Below are 24,107 nucleotides of genomic sequence, written 5' to 3' on the forward strand. Positions count from 1 at the left end.
TGTGGCTCCATGTTAGAGGTGGTGAAATTGGGTATAACGTCGCGTCTAAGATTATTGCACTTATATAGCAACGTGCATGCACGTGTGTGTGTGTGTATGTATGTGTGGCTGCTTGTACTACTAGACTTATGCCGATCTATAGTGCTAGCTCACAGAGATACCACGCTGCACTTTACAGACACAGTATACTGACCCCGAGCCGAAAAGTCCTTGTTTTAGCCCCTTAATGCCGAACGCCAGACAGCGTAACAAAAAGTACTATCTTATAACGTCTTTTGGTATGATGGAGCCGGGATTGAACACCGGACCTTCCGCCAGTAGCTAATTCAAATACAGATTGTCAAAGCAAAACTGAATCATAATGACTTGAAGTTGGTTCGGCCCGTTGATTATCCTGTTAAATATGCTTAACTATGCTGCTGTGTGGACATGTATCCTCCCTCACCATAGTGTGGAAGCTGAATGGCACAGAGCGTCCCAGATGCAGCTGTAAACGACCCATAGACACAGATACGTGTGAATCTATTCAGCAGAAATGCACTTTAAAACTATTTTGTCCACTGATGAGAAAACAATGGACCTGTTTAGTGCGTTCAATACCTGTGTTTAAGGAGTCCAGTAGTTGGTATTTGGCTAGAGTTCTCTACACACACTGAATCAACACTAAGCCTCAAGTAGACGCTCTGAAGACAGGTGGTGTCAGCACAGCACTGCCCGATATCCACACTGGTCACAGTCAAAATCACCTGGGCGACTGTAGTATATTGCCAAGAGACATACACTCTGGTGAAAGTATCGCTGTAGTATGTCCCACTGTAGTATGTTGCCAAGGGAAATTCACTCTGGTCTAAATATCTCCTGGCCCAGTGTAGTATCTTGCCAACAGACATTCACTCTGGTGAGAGTATTGCCTGTCCCACTTTAGTATATTGCCAAGGGATATTCACTCTGGTGTAAGTATCGCCTGGCCCACTGTAGTATATTGCCAAGACACATTCACTCTGGTGTAAGTATCGCCTGGCCCACTGTAGTATATTGCCAAGAGACATTCACTCTGGTGAAAGTATCGCCTGTCCCACTGTAGTATATTGCCAAGGGACATTCACTCGGGTGAAAGTTAGTATTGCCTGGCCTGGTATGCTACATTTTGTCAATAGACATTCACTCCCAAAGTCAGTATCAAATAAGGGAGCTTCAGCACCAATCATATATGACAACATGTTTTAGCAGTTTCAATTTTTTATTCAAATCTGTACAGTAGACTTTCTGCAAAGATGACAATATAAGTTAGTGTTTACATGCAACATAGTCCACTCTGATACTGCAGCAGCCAGCGGACCAACTCACTGAACTCAGGCAGTCTGTGGTGGCAGGAACTAAAGAGGAAGACAACTTACACTACATGCATGGATACTCAGCAGTGAAACATGGACACATACATGTACTACATGCGTATGTATAGGGAAAGTATAGATTAGCAGTCACTCATGTGAGGCCGTGATGTAGGAAGTGAGGAAGAGGGGGTGACAGAATACCGGGGGAGCCACCACTTATCCTGGGAACCTAATCAGACTCCCCCATCCCCATGGGACTCAGGACAGGTGGTTGTTGCCGGTGAGAACGCTGAGTGATGGATACAACTGGAGAGTGGGGGAACAGGGGGGACTCAGGACACATGATTGTTGCCGGTGAGAACGCTGAGTGATGGATACAACTGGAGAGTGGGGGAAGAGGGGGGACTCAGGACAGGTGGTTGTTGCTGGTGAGAACGCTGAGTGAAGGATACAACTGGAGAGTGGGGGAAGAGGGGGGACTCAGGACAGGTGGTTGTTCCCGGTGATAAATGCTGAGTGATGGATACAACTGGAGAGTGGGGGAAGAGGGGGGGACTCATGACAGGTGGTTGTTGCTGGAGAAAACGCTGGGTGATGGATGAGAGTGGAGAGTGGAGGGGGTGGGAGTGGATCCACAGTGGATGGTTGTTGGATGCAGGTGAGAGTGGTGTGGGAACAGTTGTCTAAGATTGTAGAATTGCAGTACTAGCCAGGAGATCAATACCTGCCACTTGAGTCAAAAGGTGATTGAAACTGAGGGAGAATGTGGTAGTAACTGGCAACAAAGGTTTAAACTGGAGGCATTTGCCTTGGGCCCACACCCACATTGTATAGAGAAAATATTAGTGGTCTGTCTACTCTAGAACACAAATCACACTAAAAGCCATGTGAAACATGGGTTGGAGTGGCCCTTCTTTCAACATGAACAAGAGAACCCGTAGCATCAACATAAGATTTCAACTAAAATATAACCCACTACAATATCTAACCAAATAAACACAACATACAGCATAATTACATTTTTACAACCATCATCCACAGCTCCTCACCAAATTGCCATAAATCATCAGAACCATCCTCTAGTTGCACCGTTCCTTCCAGGGAAATCTCAGTGTACAGGAACAGTGGTCAGATGAGATGTGTTTCTCCCATCATGCATTGTTCCTGCCAAGGAGATCTCAGTGTATATACCGGAACAGTGGTCGGATGAGATATGTTTCTCCCATCATGCATTGTTCCTGCCAAGGAGATCTCAGTGTATATACAGGAACAGTGGTCGGATGAGATGTGTTTCTCCCATCATGCATTGTTCCTGCCAAGGAGATCTCAGTGTATATACAGGAACAGTCGTCGGATGAGGTGTGTTTCTCCCATCATGCATTGTTCCTGCCAAGGAGATCTCTGTGTACAGGAAGAGTGGTCCAATGAGGTATGTTTCTCCCATCATGCACTGTTGCTTCCTGGGAGCTCCTGATGACCTGTGGCAAGTTGGGGAACAGAGTCGTGCTTGCGTCATGACATCTATCTTGGCACATGTAGCATGTAATTCAATATGGAACGGTATGGACAGATTCAATGGGAAATGTGCATTATCACTGAGACAATGAAGTGAACTGCATCACACTGAAGTGAAAATTCCAACTAACACACAAACATACTTGTCAAATAACAAAGAGAAAATTGCATATATTAATATCCTCATTGTTGAACATATTTAGGATTATACTTCTTTTTGGGACCTTAAAATAACCTTGAAGTTACATTTAAAATATATAACATAAATGATTTCCTATGATTTTTCCAATATCATTCAGCAAGGCAATATTGATGAATAATACCACACACTGTATAACTGGATTTCAGGCCAAGGATATCAAAATATGCATGATGTTTGCTAGGAAGGCTGACCGGAGATTGCAGGGTATTGCTTATGAATGTAGGTACAACATACAGGGACTCCAATTGGCTGGGAATAGCTGACACAGGAGACATGGTCCTCCCTAATTATTAATGTTTTCTCCATCATGTTTATTTATCCAAATATTGCTATTTTCTGAATGGTATGCATAATCCTCTATAATGAAGATGTTACTGATGTATTTTTATTGCTAGATTGTTGATCAACACAACAAACACAGCTTACAGATATTCCCTGAACACTGATCATTGTGAGCAAGCCTGAAGTTCCCCAAAAGGATTTCACCATGCTGTAGTTGAGACCTGGGAGTGGTTGCCTGGACACCTGGGGCACATAAACACAACGTCCTGCCCAAGAAGAAGTGTAGTATCTCGACCAATGGCTTGTCATATTACTTTGGTAGTGTGTTCATATGAACATATGGAAATGGTAAGTCTTAAACATGGACAAAGTGGCACAACATCAAAATGTCTTTGAAAGAGAACTACAACCCAGAGAAATTATGTATTAATGGCTCAGGCATCCCATGTTTGTCCGGCTATGTTACAAGTTATGCTATATACCAGCAGCTAAACACTTCACAATTGTCTCAAGAGACAATCTGGTTGAGGATTAAATAACAGTAAACAAATTACTACTGTTTTGTCACCAATATACTTAAATATACGTAAAACCAGAAGAAAGACAAACAAGGGATGTGGGGAACTATTATTCTACTTATAGAGTTTACTGGAGTGTCCCCATTATATCAGCATTGGAACAATGCAATGTAGCCAATGTATTGAACAATGTCTGCACCCCATGCAAAACAGAATGCTGCACACATGACATGATTTTGTTTGTTTGTTTGCTTGTTGTTTAATGCCACACTCAGCAATATTCCAGCTATATAGGTAGATAAATAATCAAGTCTTGACCAGACAATCTAGTGATTGATCACATCAGCATCTATCTTGGCAATTAGGATACGATGACATGCAGTGAGCCTGACCATCCGATCCCATTAGTCACCTCTTACAGCAAGCATGGGTTGCTGAGACCCAATTCTAACCTGGATCCCCATGACATGAAGTATTATAAAATGTCACATTGAGATCACATTGCAGCCATACAACACCAAATTGTTATGTTCACATGACAGCAGGATTCAAAGCACAATAAGAGCAGCAGCAATTTCATATCAGCAAAAAAAAGAAAACTGGTATATTGCTTGCCATTCCTTTGATTACAATCCAAGGATTCAACTGGGAAATGTGTTACCCGACATCACTGTAGTGCAGGTCATCTGTTGATAGAAGCTAGAAGTAGTACTACAGGCAAGCATCTAGAAATTCATTATGCCATGAAGAAATCTTTAACACAGACAAGCCAAAGCTTCTTTTTTCAATAATAAAGTTCATGGAACTTCACTTTTAGTGGAAATGTTGCTGCCAATTTTTTTCTAAATACCATAGCTCACATATTTGTCTCTATTTTACTTTCCATCACTGCATAAAAAGCCAGGCAGATACTGCCTTAGTTGTGTGACTCCAGGTTGGAGACTGGCATGTGTGTATGCTGCCCTTCCCCTCCATGCTGCCCAGTGGAAAGTGGATCAAGTCCCCAAGCTGATCAATAACTCTTGCTCTTCAGTAATTCAAATACATGTCACCACAAGATATGGCTGCTAAGTTTTACTTTCACTTAATATTATTCATTCATCTGTAAAATACCATTTAACAACCATCACAGGCAATGTGTGTACACTGACTGATTCAGATAGACACCATCAGCAGTTTTCCTTAACAATCGTCATAAAATATGCGTAAAATTGTACTAAAATAACAACATACTGAAACCCAGGCCAATGATAAACAAAAATATTCTAGTTGATAGGTTATCAGGCCTAGGTTCAAATTATATTATAATGCCACACTCTTCCCAGTAGGCAGTGAAGGCTGAACAGCAGAAGGACGTGACGCAGCAGCAGCAGCAGCAGGAGGAGCTGGCGCCACCGCCCCACAACATCATGAACTAGGAAGTCCATCTTGTGTATGGACTTGTTTGTACCTCACAGCCATGGAGTCCTAGTACATGGTAGCAGCAGATGACTGTTGATTTGCCAGGAAGCAACATTAAGCAGAGTGTTTGGGACAAATGCTTAGTGGGGGCCTGGCTTCAGAGATCTGGATCTCCATCAGGATCCCGTCAGCTGGGGGGGAGGAGGGGGAGCTGCCCTCGAATGTCATGCAACCTCGGCCATTGGATCAAGTCCTATTTGGTGAGATGTATCAGCTTTAGCCCGGTATGTTGACTGGTGTGGACCAGCTTTCTGAGGTACGTTCTGTATTTACAGCAGGGATACAGGAACCAAGGTTTTTTAAGGTAATACTGCTCTACACAAGATGGCCCGCCCAGCCATATCTGCGAGTCGTCCGGGTGTCCATGGAAGGAGGGGAGTCGAGGGACGATGCTGTGCTGACTTATGTACAATGATAATATCCGTAGTGTGGGGCACTGGCCACCAGGCGATGCCACCTCACTGTGTGCTCGGCATCTTCAGCTGCCATGTGACCAGGTCACATGACTTGTAGCACAAACACGCACAGTTCATTCATTCACGATGTGAAAAGACAGGTCACCATGTTATAATGTCCGTGCCTTCTGCAATAATTCATCTACGAATTTCTGAAATAAAAGAAATGTACAAAGATTATAGTGCAGACTATGAACACACAATCATTAACCAAGATCAGAACAATTCCTTTAATCCTGGCTTAAATACTAGTTATTACATGTACTCTTAGTTCTTCAGCTGAAAGAGTTTTTCACAGTGAAATAGGTCACACTCAAGTTGATTTCACACTCAAGTTTTACATTTTAAGAGTGAAAAATTAAAAATACTCACAAAAACATCTGCCTCTGGCTTTTTGGCATCTGTTAATTCTGACTGAAAACAGAAAAATTAAAAACTGTCACTCTCAAGTTAGCTTAACATGTTGAACACTACAGTGAGTGAGTGAGTGAGTTGGGTTTTAACGCCGCTTTTAACAGTATTCCAGTTATATCGCGGCGTGTCAGCTTAATGTGGGAGGAAAGCCCGAAGTGATGCAGGTCTCAGACGTTTACCAATTCGGTGAAACCCACAAGCACGGGTATGGTGCTGACAAACCTAGAAACATAATTGGGGCGAACCGGGATTCAAACCCATAATCATAAGTTTCTGGCGTGCCCAAGGGATGCAACTCTGCACAGCGAATAGCGGCGCCTTAGACGACTGGGCCACCCGTGCCCCCTGAACACTACAGAAACTAGCAACATAATTATATGTCACAGACTGGGATAACATCTGTTATTTTGAACTCACAAAAATTATTTAGATGTGTAGGGTTTGTACTTACATAAAAAATCACATATGCTTGGACAATATGTGTCCAGCTGAATTTTAATAAACATGGATACCGAGAATCATGCATACTGGAGAATTAAGTAACAAACATGAACAAGTGCATATTCCATTGTAAGAGAAGTTTGTATGACGGTGGTCGTTGTAAATAATCAGCTCTGGACCAGACAATCCAGTGATTGACATCATGAGCATCCATATACACAATTGGGATGAGATGACATGCATCAGTCTGACCACCCGATCCCATTAGTTGCCTCTAACGACAAGCATAGTCGCCTTTCACAGCAAGCATGGTTTGCTGAAGACCTATTCTACCCCAGATCTTCACGGGTCGTAATACAAGGAAAAGGACCCTGCAGTCAATATTCTAACTAGATACAAGAGATTGAGTGGAGTTACATTGACATAGTGGGCTTATGTACCGTATATGACCGCGGATAAGCCGACCCCGTAGATAAGCCGAGGTGTTAATTTGACCATTGAAATACGAAAGAAAATGATATGACCCGCAGATAAGCCGAATCAGGAATTGAAAGACAAAAAACACTGCGAAGTCGGACTGCAAGACATGTGCCGGTACTCGCAGATATTCAAAAATATAAGATGAAAAACGTTGTAATTATATTGAAAAAGTCATTATTATTTCTAATAAAGATTTAACAAACCAGTCATCCACTTTCATAATGTGGGAAGCTGTTTCTCGTGGGTTTTTTTAATCTCATAATGATCGTTATATGTTGCCATCAACAACCACGCGCCATTTTGTGAATCGGTGTATATAGAATTATGAACCCGTGAGAAAATATATCAGCTCGAGCGAAGATTCGCAGTTTGAATTCAGCATCGTAAGCATGGCGTTTTCGTTTAAAACTCATGATGAAAATGTCAGTTTGAAAAAATATACCAACTTTTATAACCCCCTTTACACCACTATTTTATGTTAATCCAATTGAATTAAATAAACTATCATACTATGAACACATTGAATGACCATCACTTACTCACAGGCTTCTCCAGTTAAACTAATCTCTCGAAAACAAAGGAATTAAGCCCCTACTCCCAACACGATCGCTAAGCACCCACAACTTGAAAATGTTTGTGTAAACAACATGACAATACCAATCGGCCCGTTATTATCAATGCTCATTTCCTTGTGTACCATGTTGCTTTAAACAACAGGAAGCAATCACAGTGGTCACCGTTCGTGACGTCACAGGAAACAGCTGATCACATGTTTTTGCAAATGGCGAACGGAATAACTCGCCGATACAGTTGTTTATTTGCCTCTTTCAATAAAGGTAGACACTTGTTCATTATCAATTTATGAACTTTGCAAAAAGTACGTAATAGCTATTGGCGATTTTATCTGGGGATTATATATTATAGCTGTGAATTACATATATTGTTACATGTAAAGATTGTGGAGTTTACGAAGAACGATAAACTTTGAACATTCAATTGAAAACTTATTATCGGAAGGAGTAACATGCATAACATTTTTTTAATAATGACAACATTGGTGTATAATAATAACTTTATTGATAATTTATAAGAATAATGGCTCTAGTCGTGACAACTTCCAAACTTTCGGGAAGTTGTAATCTATCGGACCGTCATTCAGCCGATGTTTCTGACAGATCACGATCTGAAAAATACTATCATGAAAGTGTATCCCGTGGATAAGCCGACCCCTTTCTACAGAATCTTTTTTCTGGTCCTCAAAATTCGGCTTATACGCGGTCATATACGGTAGCTAAACTCCTGAGAGTGTGGGAAGGGTTAATATCGTCATAGTGGGTTTACGCAGCTAAACTCAGGAGGGAATGAGAAGGGTTAATGTGGCAGTGGTGTAGCCAACACAACAGTGGGTTTATGTAGGGTAGCTCATACTCTGCCATGGAGACTCTCCAGAGTAACTGCTCCTGCCACTGAAAGTGAGCCACAGGATGGCATAAAGTATTTCAGGTCAGTCATATCCAATACGGAGAGCTGTATTGTGATACATATTACAATACGTATTGGTGCCCAAACTATATATATTTGTACTGTTTAAATGGTAATTCTTCATTCAATAATCCAGACCTCAGATTGCACGATGGGTAGTATGGATAACTAGATTACTTCCATAACTGAGTGTTCATATAAACAGCATGAGGTGTGTGCTGTTTACATGGTTTAGATGGGACCCAGTCCATCCAAATGCCTCAGAATAGCAGACGTAATTTATATAATTATAAGGAAGAGAATTAAGGGATTTCAACTTCTTTATTATGAGGAACAAAAGGCTTCGGAGTATATACTTACTCCTTCATCAGGTGACTGAATACCATGAGGCAGAGAGCATATATATATGTACATGTAAGGACAACAAAATTAATAACATAACAAAGGGTGGAAACTAACAAGGAAAGCCAACAACAGATGATTGGTGCTGATAGGTTATTAGCAATAAACAAAGGAAGCCAATAGTAATAAGGGCTGTAAGTACATGTAGTATGGAAGCCAATAGTAATAAGCGCTGTAAGTACATGTAGTATGGAAGCCAACAGTAATTAGCGCTGATAGTACATGTAGTAGGAAGCAAACAGTAATTAGCGCTGATAGTACATGTAGTAGGAAGCAAACAGTAATTAGCGCTGATAGTACATGTAGTAGGAAGCCAACAGTAATTAGCGCTGATAGTACATGTAGTAGGAAGCCAACAGTAATTAGCGCTGATAGTACATGTAGTAGGAAGCCAACAGTAATTAGCGCTGATAGTACATGTAGTAGGATGCCAACAGTAATTAGCGCTGATAGTACATGTAGTAGGAAGCCAACAGTAATTAGCGCTGATAGTACATGTAGTAGGAAGCCAACAGTAATTAGCGCTGATAGTACATGTAGTAGGAAGCCAACAGTAATTAGCGCTGATAGTACATGTAGTAGGAAGCCAACAGTAATTAGCGCTGATAGTACATGTAGTAGGAAGCCAACAGTAATTAGCGCTGATAGTACATGTAGTAGGAAGCCAACAGTAATTAGCGCTGATAGTACATGTAGTAGGAAGCCAACAGTAATTAGCGCTGATAGTACATGTAGTAGGAAGCCAACAGTAATTAGCGCTCATAGTACATGTAGTAGGAAGCCAATAGTAATTAGCGCTGATAGTACATGTAGTAGGAAGCCAACAGTAATTAGCGCTGATAGTACATGTAGTAGGAAGCCAACAGTAATTAGCGCTGATAGTACATGTAGTATGGAAGCCAACAGTAATTAGCACTGATAGTACATGTAGTAGGAAGCCAACAGTAATTAGCGCTGATAGTACATGTAGTAGGAAGCCAACAGTAATAAGTAGGGCTGAAACGATATCCCGGGACACCGATGCATCGCAATTCACTCCATACGATACGGTGTGCGATTTGTGAGGTGCTGTATCTCGATTTTTCACGATATGTTTTTTTCAAAGTCGTATATACGTACGTCTTTGTTTTTGTACATAAACTTCTATCACAGATACGTTTTAAATGTGTTTAAACTCTTTCAACACCGTAGGAACCGAGTCCCCAGGCACCGGCCAAGCCTTAGTCACGTCAAAATTGTATATATATTTATGGACCTACCTGTCATACCATTCATTTATTAAATCTATCACATCTCACAATGTCTGAAATACGAATTCTATTTCAATTTATCATTATTTATCGATAGATTAAAAAGTTATTCACTATTTCCCGCAATGTTATTGAAAATATAATTCTCGGACGCACACTTCGACAACAGGTGCACATCGAACATGTCAAAGAGCAAACCAAAGACGTTTCAAGCAAATCTTTAAATATATTATACAAAGTGATAAATAAAATCAACAAAAATATATCTAAAAGTGATCAAACTTACAGCTAAAATATTATTTCCATCTTTTCGTGCGATCGCGTGTAATGTTAGTCAAATGACATCTCGGCTTTCGTCGCCTCGAATTCTCGGCTCGGACACGATGTTCAATGCCAAAATATATGCATGAAAAATCTTTGTCACAGCTTGTAACCTAGTATGATACATCCACGAAGCTCCATATTTTTAATATAGATCACGATTTCCTGCTTAAAACGTCCAGAATAACACGATTTAACCAAAATATTTCGTAAAAATCTGAAATTCATCGTACACGAGGATTTGTAATTTGATTGCCTGCCTCAGGTCACGAGCTCAAATTTGACCAATCATGAACCTTGTAGCAGACTTTGGCAAGAAAGCGTCATTAGGAACCATTTTTTATCCAATGAAATCTTATGTTATACCTGCGAAAAGACTCCAGGCAATGTTACGAGCGTGTAGATGAAACAACAAGCTTTCTAACAATGTGTCATATGTCAGTCTTCGACGAACGTGTTATTCATACGAAGCTTTCGAAAACGGAGGTATTTCTTCATGTTATTTAGCAGACAGCCGCTGTTATCTGGAAATGGGTGAAATCAGATACTATTCATTATTCTTTTTAAAATAATTTTCCAATTACGTAAATAAAAATAGAAAAGAAATAAGTAGATCTAGATCTTTTGAAATCTTATATTTGCCCCAAATCGTCAAATTTTCGCTTCCTTGGTCTTTAATCTGGATGTTATGAATGTGTTAGCTTACATTTTGTATATTTACAACGAACTTAATTAAGTTGTCAAGTTGTAAATAATGTTATAAACATAACTTTCATATTTATAAACACCAGGATTAGACCTTTCAAATGGTGTATAACATGGCTGTTGCTACAATTGTTTTTAATTGTTTTTTTGCCTTTATACATGAAAATGGCAAATCATTAGTTACTGGACACTGGTACATTTAGTATTTACTCCTAGAATCTACCATCTAGTCACAACTCACAAATATGTAGGACTGTTACTTTTGTGTTTGCTAGCCATTACATGGAAATGGCAGATGATTCATTAAGTTAAAATACTCATTACAGTATATATTTTATGACTCATGAACATTCATTCACTTTCATTCAATTTTTCATTTTAATAAACTAAGTTTAATTCATTTATCTCTTTTCTTCTCTTGTCACTATGTGTATCGTAGCGTATCGAGATACGTATCGAATCGTAATGTAAGTATCGAGATACGTATCGTATCGTGACCTAGGTGTATCGTTGCAGCCCTAGTAATAAGCGCTGATAGTACATGTAGTAGGAAGCCAACAGTAATTAGCGCTGATAGTACATGTAGTAGGAAGCCAACAGTAATTAGCGCTGATAGTACATGTAGTAGGAAGCCAACAGTAATTAGCGCTGATAGTACATGTAGTAGGAAGCCAACAGTAATTAGCGCTGATAGTACATGTAGTAGGATGCCAACAGTAATTAGCGCTGATAGTACATGTAGTAGGAAGCCAACAGAAATTAGCACTGATAGTACATGTAGTAGGAAGCCAACAGTAATTAGTGCTGACAAAGAGCAATAAGCCCCAAGCACTAGGCAGATAGGTTCCCTGGTCACCTATCAGCGCCAATCAACTGTTGGCTTCCCTTGTTAGTTTCCACATTTTGTTATCCTATTAATTTTGTTGTCCGTACATGTACATATTATATGCCCTCTGCCTCATGGCATTCATTCACCCGGTGAAGGAATAAGCATGTACTCCGAAATGGTGTGTTCCTCATAATAAAGAAGTTGACATCCATAAATTCTCTTCCTTATGTGTATCACTTCTAAATGCCTTTCAAAGACCTTACATAATTATATATTATTTCTTCTGGGACTATATTGGAAAATATCAATACACAAGGGTTGAACTGCGATGTGTGTATTGCTGACGGCCGTAATGCAGTATACCAGTTACAATGCACACTTCTAGTCATAAGTCTTAAATTCCATCAGGATAATTTATAATCTTTCACTGTATTGGTTCAGCCTTTCACATCAGACACGCAAATATGTAGTGAATGGCTGTAGGTATAAATACAGGTCCTACATATCGCCTCTTGACCTACTTACATTGTGGGGTTCTCAGGGAGCACAATGTGCAACTCACTCATAAATTTCATTGAATTGAGATTCCTCATCTTGGCCAGTATACCATGTGTACTGTACAGGGAGCTAACCGTGTTGGGGCAGGCATGATATATGATGCCTAATTTTGTTCTGCCTATCTGTGTAATGATCATACATATTCACAATCCCTATGCACCTCAACTCAACTAGATCTAGTCAGTCCCCAACCTCCACTCTACTAGATCCAGTCAGTCCCCAACCTCCACTCTACTAGATCCAGTCAGTCCCCAACCTCCGCTCTACTATTTCTAGTCAGTCCCCACCTCCACTCTACTAGATCCAGGCAGTCCCCACCTCCACTCTACTAGATCCAGTCAGTCCCCACCTCCACTCTACTAGATCCAGTCAGTCCCCACATCCACTCTACTAGATCCAGTCAGTCCCCACCTCCACTCTGCTAGATCTAGTCAGTCCCCACCTCCACTCTGCTAGATCCAGTCAGTTCCCACCTCCACTCTACTAGATCCAGTCAGTCCCCACCTCCACTCTACTAGATCAAGTCAGTCCCCTACTCCACTCTACTAGATCCAGTCAGTCCCCACCTCCGCTCTACTAGATCTAGTCAGTCCCCACCTCCACTCTACTAGATCTAGTCAGTCCCAAGCTTCATAGATCCAGTCAGTTCCCATCTCCACTCAACTAGATACAGTCAGTCCCAATCTTCATAGATCCAGTAAGTTCCAGCCTCCAATCTACTAAATCCAGTCAGTCCCTGTCTCCACTCCACTAGATCTAGGCAGTCTCCACTCTACTAGATCTAGTCAGTCCCCACCTTCATAGATCCAGTCAGTTCCAACCTCCACTCTACTAAATCCAGTCAGTCCCTGTCTCCACTCAACTAGATCTAGTCCCCACACTTCCACACATCTAGTCAGTCCCCAACCCACCTCACAGACCAATCTGTCCACACTCCAAGGGGCAAAACCAGTCCGAGTTGCAATGATCTAAGTTATGGGCAGCAAAAGCTCACTTTCAACATGACTGTCACACACATCACTATGTTTAGAGTACCCTTATCACCAATATGCCAGCTCGTGCAAGCCAATCAATACCCTGCTGCCGTGGTGCATTGTCTCCAGACAAGATTGCCTTCCACCTGGTATGAATGTCTATGATTAGATTCACTCCTTTCATAAATCAACCTTTAACAAGTAGACCTGCCAATAAAACTATATTTCAAACACTGCATACTGCATGACTAAGGCCTCACTCAGAGTGATTATTCCCCTAAATTGGCTTGCTGTCATTCAACCCAGTGTGACACATGCTAAGGAAGATCTGGCCATTTGCAGCAGCATGACAAAATAACAAGCAAGGCTTTGTCTCCTCCGAGTGAATCACAACTGCTCAACTGCTCAACTGCTATGGCTTATCAGTGCTATGATGTTCAGATGAAGACAGCATTTGACTGACTCACACTCATACTAAACACCCAACTATATTCTTTCATGCTCTGAGAAGGTTCAGCAAATTAATACATGAAGATGAAGTTTCAAAATACAGTGACATTCTGAATGAAATTCCTGTGTGGGTGAATTCAGTTCCCTGCAATGTGATTCGTTGTGATCAACATGTATCACAGGTCAGCTCATTCAGCAATGACCACAGCATTTGTAGCTGCATATTGGCTGTCAGTGACACTTCAGCAACACTAGAGCTTGCAAGGAAGCTTGCACCATGGCAACATGAAGTCTGCACCATGTGTGTGGCAATAGGATTTTTTGGTTTGATTTGTTGTTTTACGCAGCATTCAGAAATATTCCAGTTATGACGGCGGTCTGTAAATAATCAAGTCTGGACCCAACAATCCAGTGATTGACATCATGAGTATTGATCCTCGCAATTGGGATGTGGCAATAGGAAGCCTACACCATGGCAACATGAAGCCTGCAACGTGTGTGGCAACAGGAAGCCTGCACCACTTGTGTGGCAACAGGAAGCCTACACCATGGCAACAGGAAGCCTGCACCACTTGTATGGGAACAGGAAGCCTGTACCACTTGTGTGGCAACAGGAAGCCTGCACCACTTGTATGGCAACAGGAAGCCTGCACCACTTGTATGGCAACAGGAAGCCTACACCATGGCAACAGGAAGCCTGCACCACTTGTATGGCAACAGGAAGCCTGCACCACTTGTATGGGAACAGGAAGCCTGCACCACTTGTGTGGCAACAGGAAGCCTGCACCACTTGTGTGGCAACAGGAAGCCTGCACCACTTGTGTGGCAACAGGAAGCCTGCACCACTTGTATGGCAACAGGAAGCCTGCACCACTTGTGTGGCAACAGGAAGCCTGCACCACTTGTGTGACAACAGGAAGCCTGCACCACTTGTATGGCAACAGGAAGCCTGCACCACTTGTATGGGAACAGGAAGCCTGCATCACTTGTGTGGCAACAGGAAGCCTGCACCACTTGTATGGCAACAGGAAGCCTGCACCACTTGTATGGCAACAGGAAGCCTACACCATGGCAACAGGAAACCTGCACCACTTGTATGGCAACAGGAAGCCTGCACCACTTGTATGGGAACAGGAAGCCTGCACCACTTGTGTGGCAACAGGAAGCCTGCACCACTTGTGTGGCAACAGGGAGCCTGCACCACTTGTGTGGCAACAGGAAGCCTGCACCACTTGTATGGCAACAGGAAGCCTGCACCACTTGTATGGCAACAGGAAGCCTACACCATGGCAACAGGAAGCCTGCACCACTTGTATGGCAACAGGAAGCCTGCACCACTTGTGTGGCAACAGGAAGCCTGCACCACTTGTGTGACAACAGGAAGCCTGCACCACTTGTATGGCAACAGGAAGCCTGCACCACTTGTATGGCAACAGGAAGCCTGCACCACTTGTGTGACAACAGGAAGCCTGCACCACTTGTATGGCAACAGGAAGCCTGCACCACTTGTATGGCAACAGGAAGCCTACACCATGGCAACAGGAAGCCTGCACCACTTGTATGGCAACAGGAAGCCTACACCGTGGCAACTGGAAGCCTGCACCACTTGTATGGGAACAGGAAGCCTGCACCACTTGTGTGGCAACAGGAAGCCTGCACCACTTGTGTGGCAACAGGAAGCCTGCACCACTTGTGTGGCAACAGGAAGCCTGCACCACTTGTGTGGCAACTGGAAGCCTGCACCACTTGTGTGGCAACAGGAAGCCTGCACCACTTGTGTGGCAACAGGAAGCCTGCACCACTTGTGTGGCAACAGGAAGCCTGCACCACTTGTATGGCAACAGGAAGCCTGCACCACTTGTATGGCAACAGGAAGCCTACACCATGGCAACAGGAAGCCTGCACCACTTGTATGGCAACAGGAAGCCTGCACCACTTGTGTGGCAACAGGAAGCCTGCACCACTTGTGTGACAACAGGAAGCCTGCACCACTTGTATGGCAACAGGAAGCCTGCACCACTTGTATGGCAACAGGAAGCCTGCACCACTTGTGTGACAACAGGAAGCCTGCACCACTTGTATGGCAACAGGAAGCCTGCACCACTTGTATGGCAACAGGAAGCCTACACCATGGCAACAGGAAGCCTGCACCACTTGTATGGCAACAGGAAGCCTACACCATGGCAACAGGAAGCCTGCACCACTTGTATGGGAACAGGAAGCCTGCACCACTTGTGTGGCAACAGGAAGCCTGCACCACTTGTGTGGCAACAGGAAGCCTGCACCACTTGTGTGGCAACTGGAAGCCTGCACCACTTGTGTGGCAACAGGAAGCCTGCACCACTTGTGTGACAACAGGAAGCCTGCACCACTTGTATGGCAACAGGAAGCCTGCCAAACTTGTATGGCAACAGGAAGCCTGCCAAACTTGTATGGCAACAGAGGCCTGCACCACTTGTGTGACAACAGGAAGCCTGCACCACTTGTATGGCAACAGGAAGCCTGCACCACTTGTATGGCAACAGGAAGCCTGCACCATATGTGTGTGGCAGTTCCTAGTTGTCCTCCCACCTGCACTTGCTGACTATATGTTCAATACCTCATCAATGCTCCCCAGTCAACTCATTTACACATTTAGATCAATATTACTTCAGAAAAACCGGGCTGGTACAATACATAGGGATTCTATAACATGCTTCAATTCATTTGTACTTGATGACTTGCCAAACTCTACTTCTTATCATTCAATACAGTGTTCCTAATAAAGTGATTGGAAAAAAATAGAATACACTTGTAACTTCCTTGTTGCACAGAGGTCCCCGTCTCTCCCTTAGCCTTATGTTGTCTATACAAAGGTGGGGTACTGTCAGCATAGCCTTTCCTCAACACATGGGCACTAGAATAAGATCAAGGAACACTACCACATTGGTTATCTCAAGATGATCCAAGCAGATAGCATTTCCCCAGATGTATGGACATTTCCCCAGGTGTATGGACATTTCCCAGGATGTATGAACATTTCCCCAGGTGTATGGACATTTCCCAGGATGTATGGACAATTCCCCAGATGTATGGACAATTCCCCAGATGTATGGACAATTCCCAGGATGTATGGACAATTCCCAAGGTGTATGGACAATTCCCCAGATGTATGGACAATTCCCCAGATGTATGGACAATTCCCAGGATGTATGGACAATTCCCCAGATGTATGGACACTTCCCCAGATGTATGGACATTTCTCCAGATGTATGGACAACTCCCCAGATGTATGGACAACTCCCCAGATGTATGGACAACTCCCCAGATGTATGGACATTTCCCCCGGTGTATGGACAATTCCCAAGGTGTATGGACATTTCCCCAGGTGTATGGACATTTCCCCCGGTGTATGGACAATTCCCAAGGTGTATGGACATTTCCCCAGGTGTATGGACATTTCCCCAGGTGTATGGACATTTCCCCCGGCGTATGGACATTTCCCCAGGTGTATGGACATTTCCCCCGGCGTATGGACATTTCCCCAGGTGTATGGACATTTCCCCCGGCGTATGGACATTTCCCCAGATGTATGGACATTTCCCCTGGCGTATGGACATTTCCCCCGGTGTATGGACAAGTATGGACAATTCCCCAGATGTATGGACAATTCCCCAGATGTATGGACAATTCCCCAGATGTATGGACAATTCCCCAGATGTATGGACAATTCCCCCGGTGTATGGACATTTCCCCAGATGTATGGACATTTCCCCCGGTGTATGGACATTTCCCCCGGCGTATGGACATTTCCCCCGGTGTATGGACATTTCCCCAGATGTATGGACATTTCCCCAGATGTATGGACAATTCCCCAGATGTATGGACAATTCCCCCGGTGTATGGACATTTCCCCCGGCGTATGGACAATTCCCCAGATGTATGGACAATTCCCCAGATGTATGGACATTTCCCCCGGCGTATGGACAATTCCCCAGATGTATGGACAATTCCCCAGATGTATGGACAATTCCCCAGATGTATGGACAATTCCCCAGATGTATGGACATTTCCCAAGGTGTATGGACAATTCCCCAGATGTATGGACAATTCCCAAGGTGTATGGACATTTCCCCAGGTGTATGGACTTCCCCAGGTGTATGGACAATTCCCAGGATGTATGGACAATTCCCAGGATGTATGGACATTTCCCCCGGTGTATGGACATTTTCCCCGGTGTATGGACATTTCCCCCGGCGTATGGACATTTTCCCCGGTGTATGGACATTTCCCCCGGCGTATGGACATTTCCCCCAGTGTATGGACATTTCCCCCAGTGTATGGACATTTCCCCCAGTGTATGGACATTTCCCCAGGTGTATGGACATTTCCCCAGATGTATGGACATTTCCCCAGGTGGATGGACATTTCCCCAGATGTATGGACATTTCCCCAGGTGGATGGACATTTCCCCAGATGTATGGACAACTCCCCAGATGTATGGACACTTCCCCTAGAGGCATCGACATCGACTTTTGACAAGCACTTGTATGAAATAATGTGAAATTTTACTTACTAATGCATATTCTCTTCTCTCCATATCATTGTCGAAATTTAAAACTTCTTCTAAGTCTAACTTGCAGTTATGATCTTCTTCAGCTTCCTGAAAGAAGGAAAAGGAAAAATGTGAGAGTAATGTCATTAATTTCATTAAAATCAACAACAACCACTGAGATGTTGGTGCGCTACTGACATAAAAAATACTTTTCACCACATCCTCCAACAACTGGCCCAGACACCAACGGAGCACAAATTCAACAAGAAACCAGTGTTATTACTATCCCCACCATGGGGCACATTAGAATTTTGTTTGTTCACATAGTAGTGAATATAAACCATAAATAACAGTCATATAAAGCCTTAAGAAGAGATAGGCATTTGGGTCGGTTTCTGTCATAAAAAATATGATTAAATGTGAAATTATAACACAAAAACGGCCCCTACTCTGGAAAAAGAATTTATGGTCTTGATAAGTATCTCTTAGATGAGCTAACTTCTGTAGTTTCTGAGAAAACGTGTCCCCATTGCAGAGACCATGCACAAAGTTGAAGAGCATGGAGCAAGGGCAATAACTCTTTAAAAAAAACATTTTTTACGGCACCACTTTCGAACTCATTTAAGATCATGACAAGTAATATCAGTCTGTAAAAATTTCATTTCTCTAACAAATATTTTTCAAGAAAATGTGTCCCTTTTGAGAAGCGGACAGACGGAAGGAAGGACAGACGAACTCCCTTCCTATATCCCCAGTCCTCACTACAAGCAAAGAGAGCTGTCAAGGAAAGGACAAGATGTTTATAACCCATACTAAAGTATAACCCATACTGAACTGGTCACATCAACACGATCCAGCAGCTTGAGTACCTGTTTGACATTGTATTCCTACACACGGGAATCAGTCTGTTGTTTTATTATCAGCCATATGCCAGGGGTTTCACTTCAGCCTATAAATAATCAGGTCTGGCTCAGACAAACTAGTGACTAAAATTATGAGTAACTGCTTGAGTGTCTCCCTGTGTGAAACTCCATAGCCTACATGCTCAGCATTTGGAAGAATGATTCACTTCGTCTTTTCATTCCATTACAGGAAATACCTTTGCTAATCGATAATAACATTAGTATAGTCCACAAAGGATGATGTGACCAGCGCCAGAAGTGTGTAAAATAATAGCACCAAGGACTGTTGCTCATCAGACATTCAAAGTGAGCCGAATGACATACGCCGTGAAATCATTAGTCATCAAGTAAAGATTGTGTGGCTGTTTAATGTGATCTGATTGCAGCGAGGTTAGAATTATCAGTGTAATATTCCTAGTCCTATTTTAAGCATAGCATTCATGTATAGTATCACTGCATTTGGTAAAGCAGTCCCGGAGATATTCTTTCTTTCAATACTGTCCACAATGGTCACAGTGAATGCAGATGGTGGCACATGAAAGTAAACATTATGAGCTAGTCCAAGTTCAAGCTTTATCACTGGGTTTTCTATTTTTACTTCTCAGGAGTAATCAAAATCTAATCTTAACTGGAAAAGTGCCAGGATTAAATCGAAACCCTATTATAGTGCTACCTACCCTACAATTATATTATCAGTATTTAAGATTCCCAGACCTTGCATGTATTTAAGACTATTCTTCCAAGAATTTTCATAATTGGATTTGTATTTCATCTAAAAGAATGAAAAATTTCACATAACGAACAATTCTAAATTAGATTATTTGTTATGCAAGACACAGTGTCAGGCTCTTCCTTTCAGAGGTTTCAGAGATGATGCAGTTAATGGTCAGAGATGATGCAGTTATGGTCAGAGATGATGCAGTTATGGTCAGAGATGATGCAGTTATGGTCAAAGATGATGCAGTTATGGTCAGAGATGATGCAGTTATGGTCAGAGATGATGCAGTTAATGGTCAGAGATGATGCAGTTAATGGTCAAAGATGATGCAGTTAATGGTCAGAGATGATGCAGTTAATGGTCAGAGAGATGAGGTAAGAGGCCATCAGATGGATCATGTGAGCCGAAACAATACATGTATTCCTTGGCATCAACATACAATTTTATGAAAGAGTATCCTGTGGTTGTGATTCTGGCGAGTGCCGGAATGAGGTGGCATGATGCAAGAGCAACCATCTGTTGGGGCCATACTAGAGGCAGCTTCAGGAAGTAGAACACAATGGCTGCAGGAGTTGGTTATGTGCTGCAGACATTGTGCTATCGTCCAGACAACCAGTTCCACATGCCAAAGAGGATGTGTGTACTTGCACAATGGCTAGTAGGAAGCTAGATTTCAATTGAATGTGTTCTCAAATGAACCAGTTTCATGATGTTTAATGCCTAACCACTTTATATAATTGCATCTCAGAAACCAACATATGAAAATCTGCATGTAATAGTTGCAGCAGTACATAATACAATGTCAGGCCACATGGCCAAGCAGCCATGACTGATATAGAGTTACACTGGGAAAATGACTTACATAGAATTACACTTGGAAAATGACTTACATAGAGTTACACTGGGAAAATGACTTACATAGAGTTACACTTGGAAAATGACTTACATAGAGTTACACTGGGAGATTACTCCATCTTAACATGCTAATCAATGCCTTCCAAGCAGCAGTGAAGAAAGACACAATCCCTAGTGTCCCTAATGAGGCTGAATAAGTGATACTAATTTGGTCCAGAGTGTGTGTGCCTGACACATTTGAACAGGCCAGTTGATGCATACTGCCTGTCTACAGACTTCTATGCCTCTAAGATAAATACATACAGAAATCAAGCTGTAGTTTAAGTCACAATCCATTATCTGCGACCCAAATCGCCAGGAGTTCAATGAGTCTATTGACAGAGCAATAAGACAATTGATACTTGTTTAGTCACCCACTCATGCCCACACCTCCATCAAGTTGGTCCAGGTGTGTGTGTGTGCGTGTGTGCGTGTGTGTGTGTGTGCGTGCGTGTGCGTGCGTGTGTGTGTGCATGCGTGTGTGTGCGCTGGGGGGTGGGGGAGAGGAGGAGGGCATTTAATTTCAAGCTGTTTCTGTAAGGAGGTTCTTTATCAAACACACGTCAGCACATGCTGTTAGCTCTTAACACACGCATGCATGGAGCAATCTAATGGCTGTTAGAAATAGGTGACCCTTCTCAGAATTACAAAACCAACCTATCAAAACAAATCATGAAACTTTCAAATTAATGGTCAAGTTTTGTTGCCAGGACTGTATTTCACATGTTTCAGCTAAGACCATCATAAGAACGAAAACTGGACAATTCTGTTTTGATGCGTCATTAACATCTGTGCAATAATCATAATCAGATACCGTTATCTTCCAAACATTCACTGATGAACATTGCCAATAACATTTGTAAAATCGTATGTATGGAAAGGGCTTTGTCGCCTGTATTTTTATTTTCATCATGTTTTCATAAATTTATGTTATGTATATTTACCATGTTCTTATCTCTGTGCCATATAAGTGTTCTATATGCATGTAAGTTGTCAGTCAATTATCACAAATATGCATGTTGTCAACCCTTTATTACATACACGCATGCCCGCACGCATCACACATGAGAGTTGTCAATTATCACAGATACACACATGCACACACACACACACACACACACACACACACATTATGTATGCATACTTTAACCCCTGCATCACACACTCATGCTGTCAGCCCTCTATCACGCACACACACTCACACACGGTGATGGACAGAAGAGAGCGGAGAAGGATATACATACTTAAGCAGTAAACTGTCTCAATAGAAATGACATCCATTAGAACCCTATCCAATAGCAATACCCTTCCCAGGTGATAGATCACATTCTTCTTCAAGTGTTTGCTGGTCCAGACATTTATTCTTGGCAGGAGACCTTCCATACTTTGTGATAACTGGTTCAACTCACTTTCAATTGCTAGCAATACAATTGCTCTTTAGGGCAGGATCTAGTGAATGGCATTCCCTGAACTGCCTACAGTAGAGCTGTCTACTTTCAACACAATGGGAGCAGTGTCATTGTAGATTTACTCTTTCCTAGCACTAGTAGCAGTGCACAGGACAACATGCTGACTGACTAACAGGACTTAAGTCAAGTCTTACATATGCAACCAAAGCAGTTGTGTCAACTATTTGATTTTCCGCTAGGGTTATAATAATGATGGGATATAGCATGATATACATGTTATGTGAAAAATTAACTGTGAAATACTATTTTCTGATGATCTATACAAGAGTTATCAAGTAATTGCTAGCCTAATGATGTTGTTTAACACTGCACTCAGCAATATTCCAGCTACATGACGACGGTCGGCAAATAATCAAGTCTGAACCAGACAATACAATGATTAATAACTTTAGCTGGAAGAATATGATTTAGTGGAGTCTCAACTCCTAGTCTCTTTGTCAGCGCACATGACAAGAGTATGTAACTCACAGCGACACAACAAATCATTACAGTCCTCAAACTAAAGCCCAAGACCCCGAAAATACTACACATTATTCCATAGTTTAATGCCTATTTATAATACTCCACACTATTCCATAGTTTAATGCTTATTTATAATACTCCACACTATTCCATAGTTTAATGCCTATTTATAATACTCCACACTATTCCATAGTTTAATGCCTATTTATAATACTCCACATTATTCCATAGTTTAATGCCTATTTATAATACTCCACATTATTCAATAGTTTAATGCATATTTATATTACTCCACATTATTCAATAATTTAAAGCCTATTTATTATACCCCATGCTATCCCATAGTTTAATGCCTATCTATAATACTCCACATTATATAATAGTTTAATGCCTATTTATAATACTCTACATTATTCCATAGTTTAATGCTTATTTATAATACTCCACACTATTCCATAGTTTAATGCCTATCTATAATACTCCACATTATTCAATAGTTTAATGCCTATTTATAATACTCTACATTATTCCATAGTTTAATGCTTATTTATAATACTCTACATTATTCCATAGTTACTCCACGCTATTCCATAGTTTAATGCCTATCTATAATACTCCAAATTATTCAATAGTTTAATGCCTATTTATAATACTCAACATTATTCAATTTAAAGACTATAACTTTTTTTCTATATATTTGTAAGATTTATAGAAGTGCCAACCCAACCAGCTGACACTAGGTGCACTAGGTGTGCCAGCATGTCTCCTCTACACACCTAGATTTGCCACATTCCACCATAAACCTGACTGTTTATGTACACACAATATGACACTATCAGCATACCTATTCATTGTACCAACTTCCATACAGTAATCGGACAAAGAACACAAATTAGATCAATAATGAATGGAAAGGGCATTAATAAAATAAAAAGGACATCTCAAGTTAATCTAGTTTCGCAATGTTTCCATCTTTCATCATGACAAAGGTGCTTGTAATGAATTCGGTCAATCATGTAATGAACATTCGGGTTAGAATATGTCTTCATGATGTC

The 24,107-nt window shown here is 41.8% G+C and overlaps 1 protein-coding gene across 2 annotated transcripts in view; it reads right to left on the reverse strand.

The window, feature by feature from the left end:
* Window positions 1-1,221: 1,221 nt before the first annotated feature.
* Window positions 1,222-24,107, reverse strand: part of LOC124124496 (protein phosphatase 1 regulatory subunit 14C-like) — a 59,212-nt gene continuing 36,326 nt past the window's right edge. For both annotated transcript variants that reach the window (XM_046487690.2, XM_046487684.2), the window contains exons 3-5: window positions 18,629-18,715; window positions 6,140-6,181; window positions 1,222-5,919 (exon numbers count right to left, since the gene is read on the reverse strand). In XM_046487690.2, coding sequence (XP_046343646.1) covers window positions 5,878-5,919; window positions 6,140-6,181; window positions 18,629-18,715 — 171 coding nt within the window. In that variant the 3' untranslated portion in view covers window positions 1,222-5,877. The remainder of the gene's footprint in view (window positions 5,920-6,139; window positions 6,182-18,628; window positions 18,716-24,107) is intronic.

The sequence above is a fragment of the Haliotis rufescens genome, unplaced genomic scaffold (genome assembly GCF_023055435.1).
Source record: "Haliotis rufescens isolate VD_foot unplaced genomic scaffold, xgHalRufe1.0.p SCAF_3, whole genome shotgun sequence".
In the NCBI taxonomy this organism is placed as follows: domain Eukaryota; kingdom Metazoa; phylum Mollusca; class Gastropoda; order Lepetellida; family Haliotidae; genus Haliotis; species Haliotis rufescens.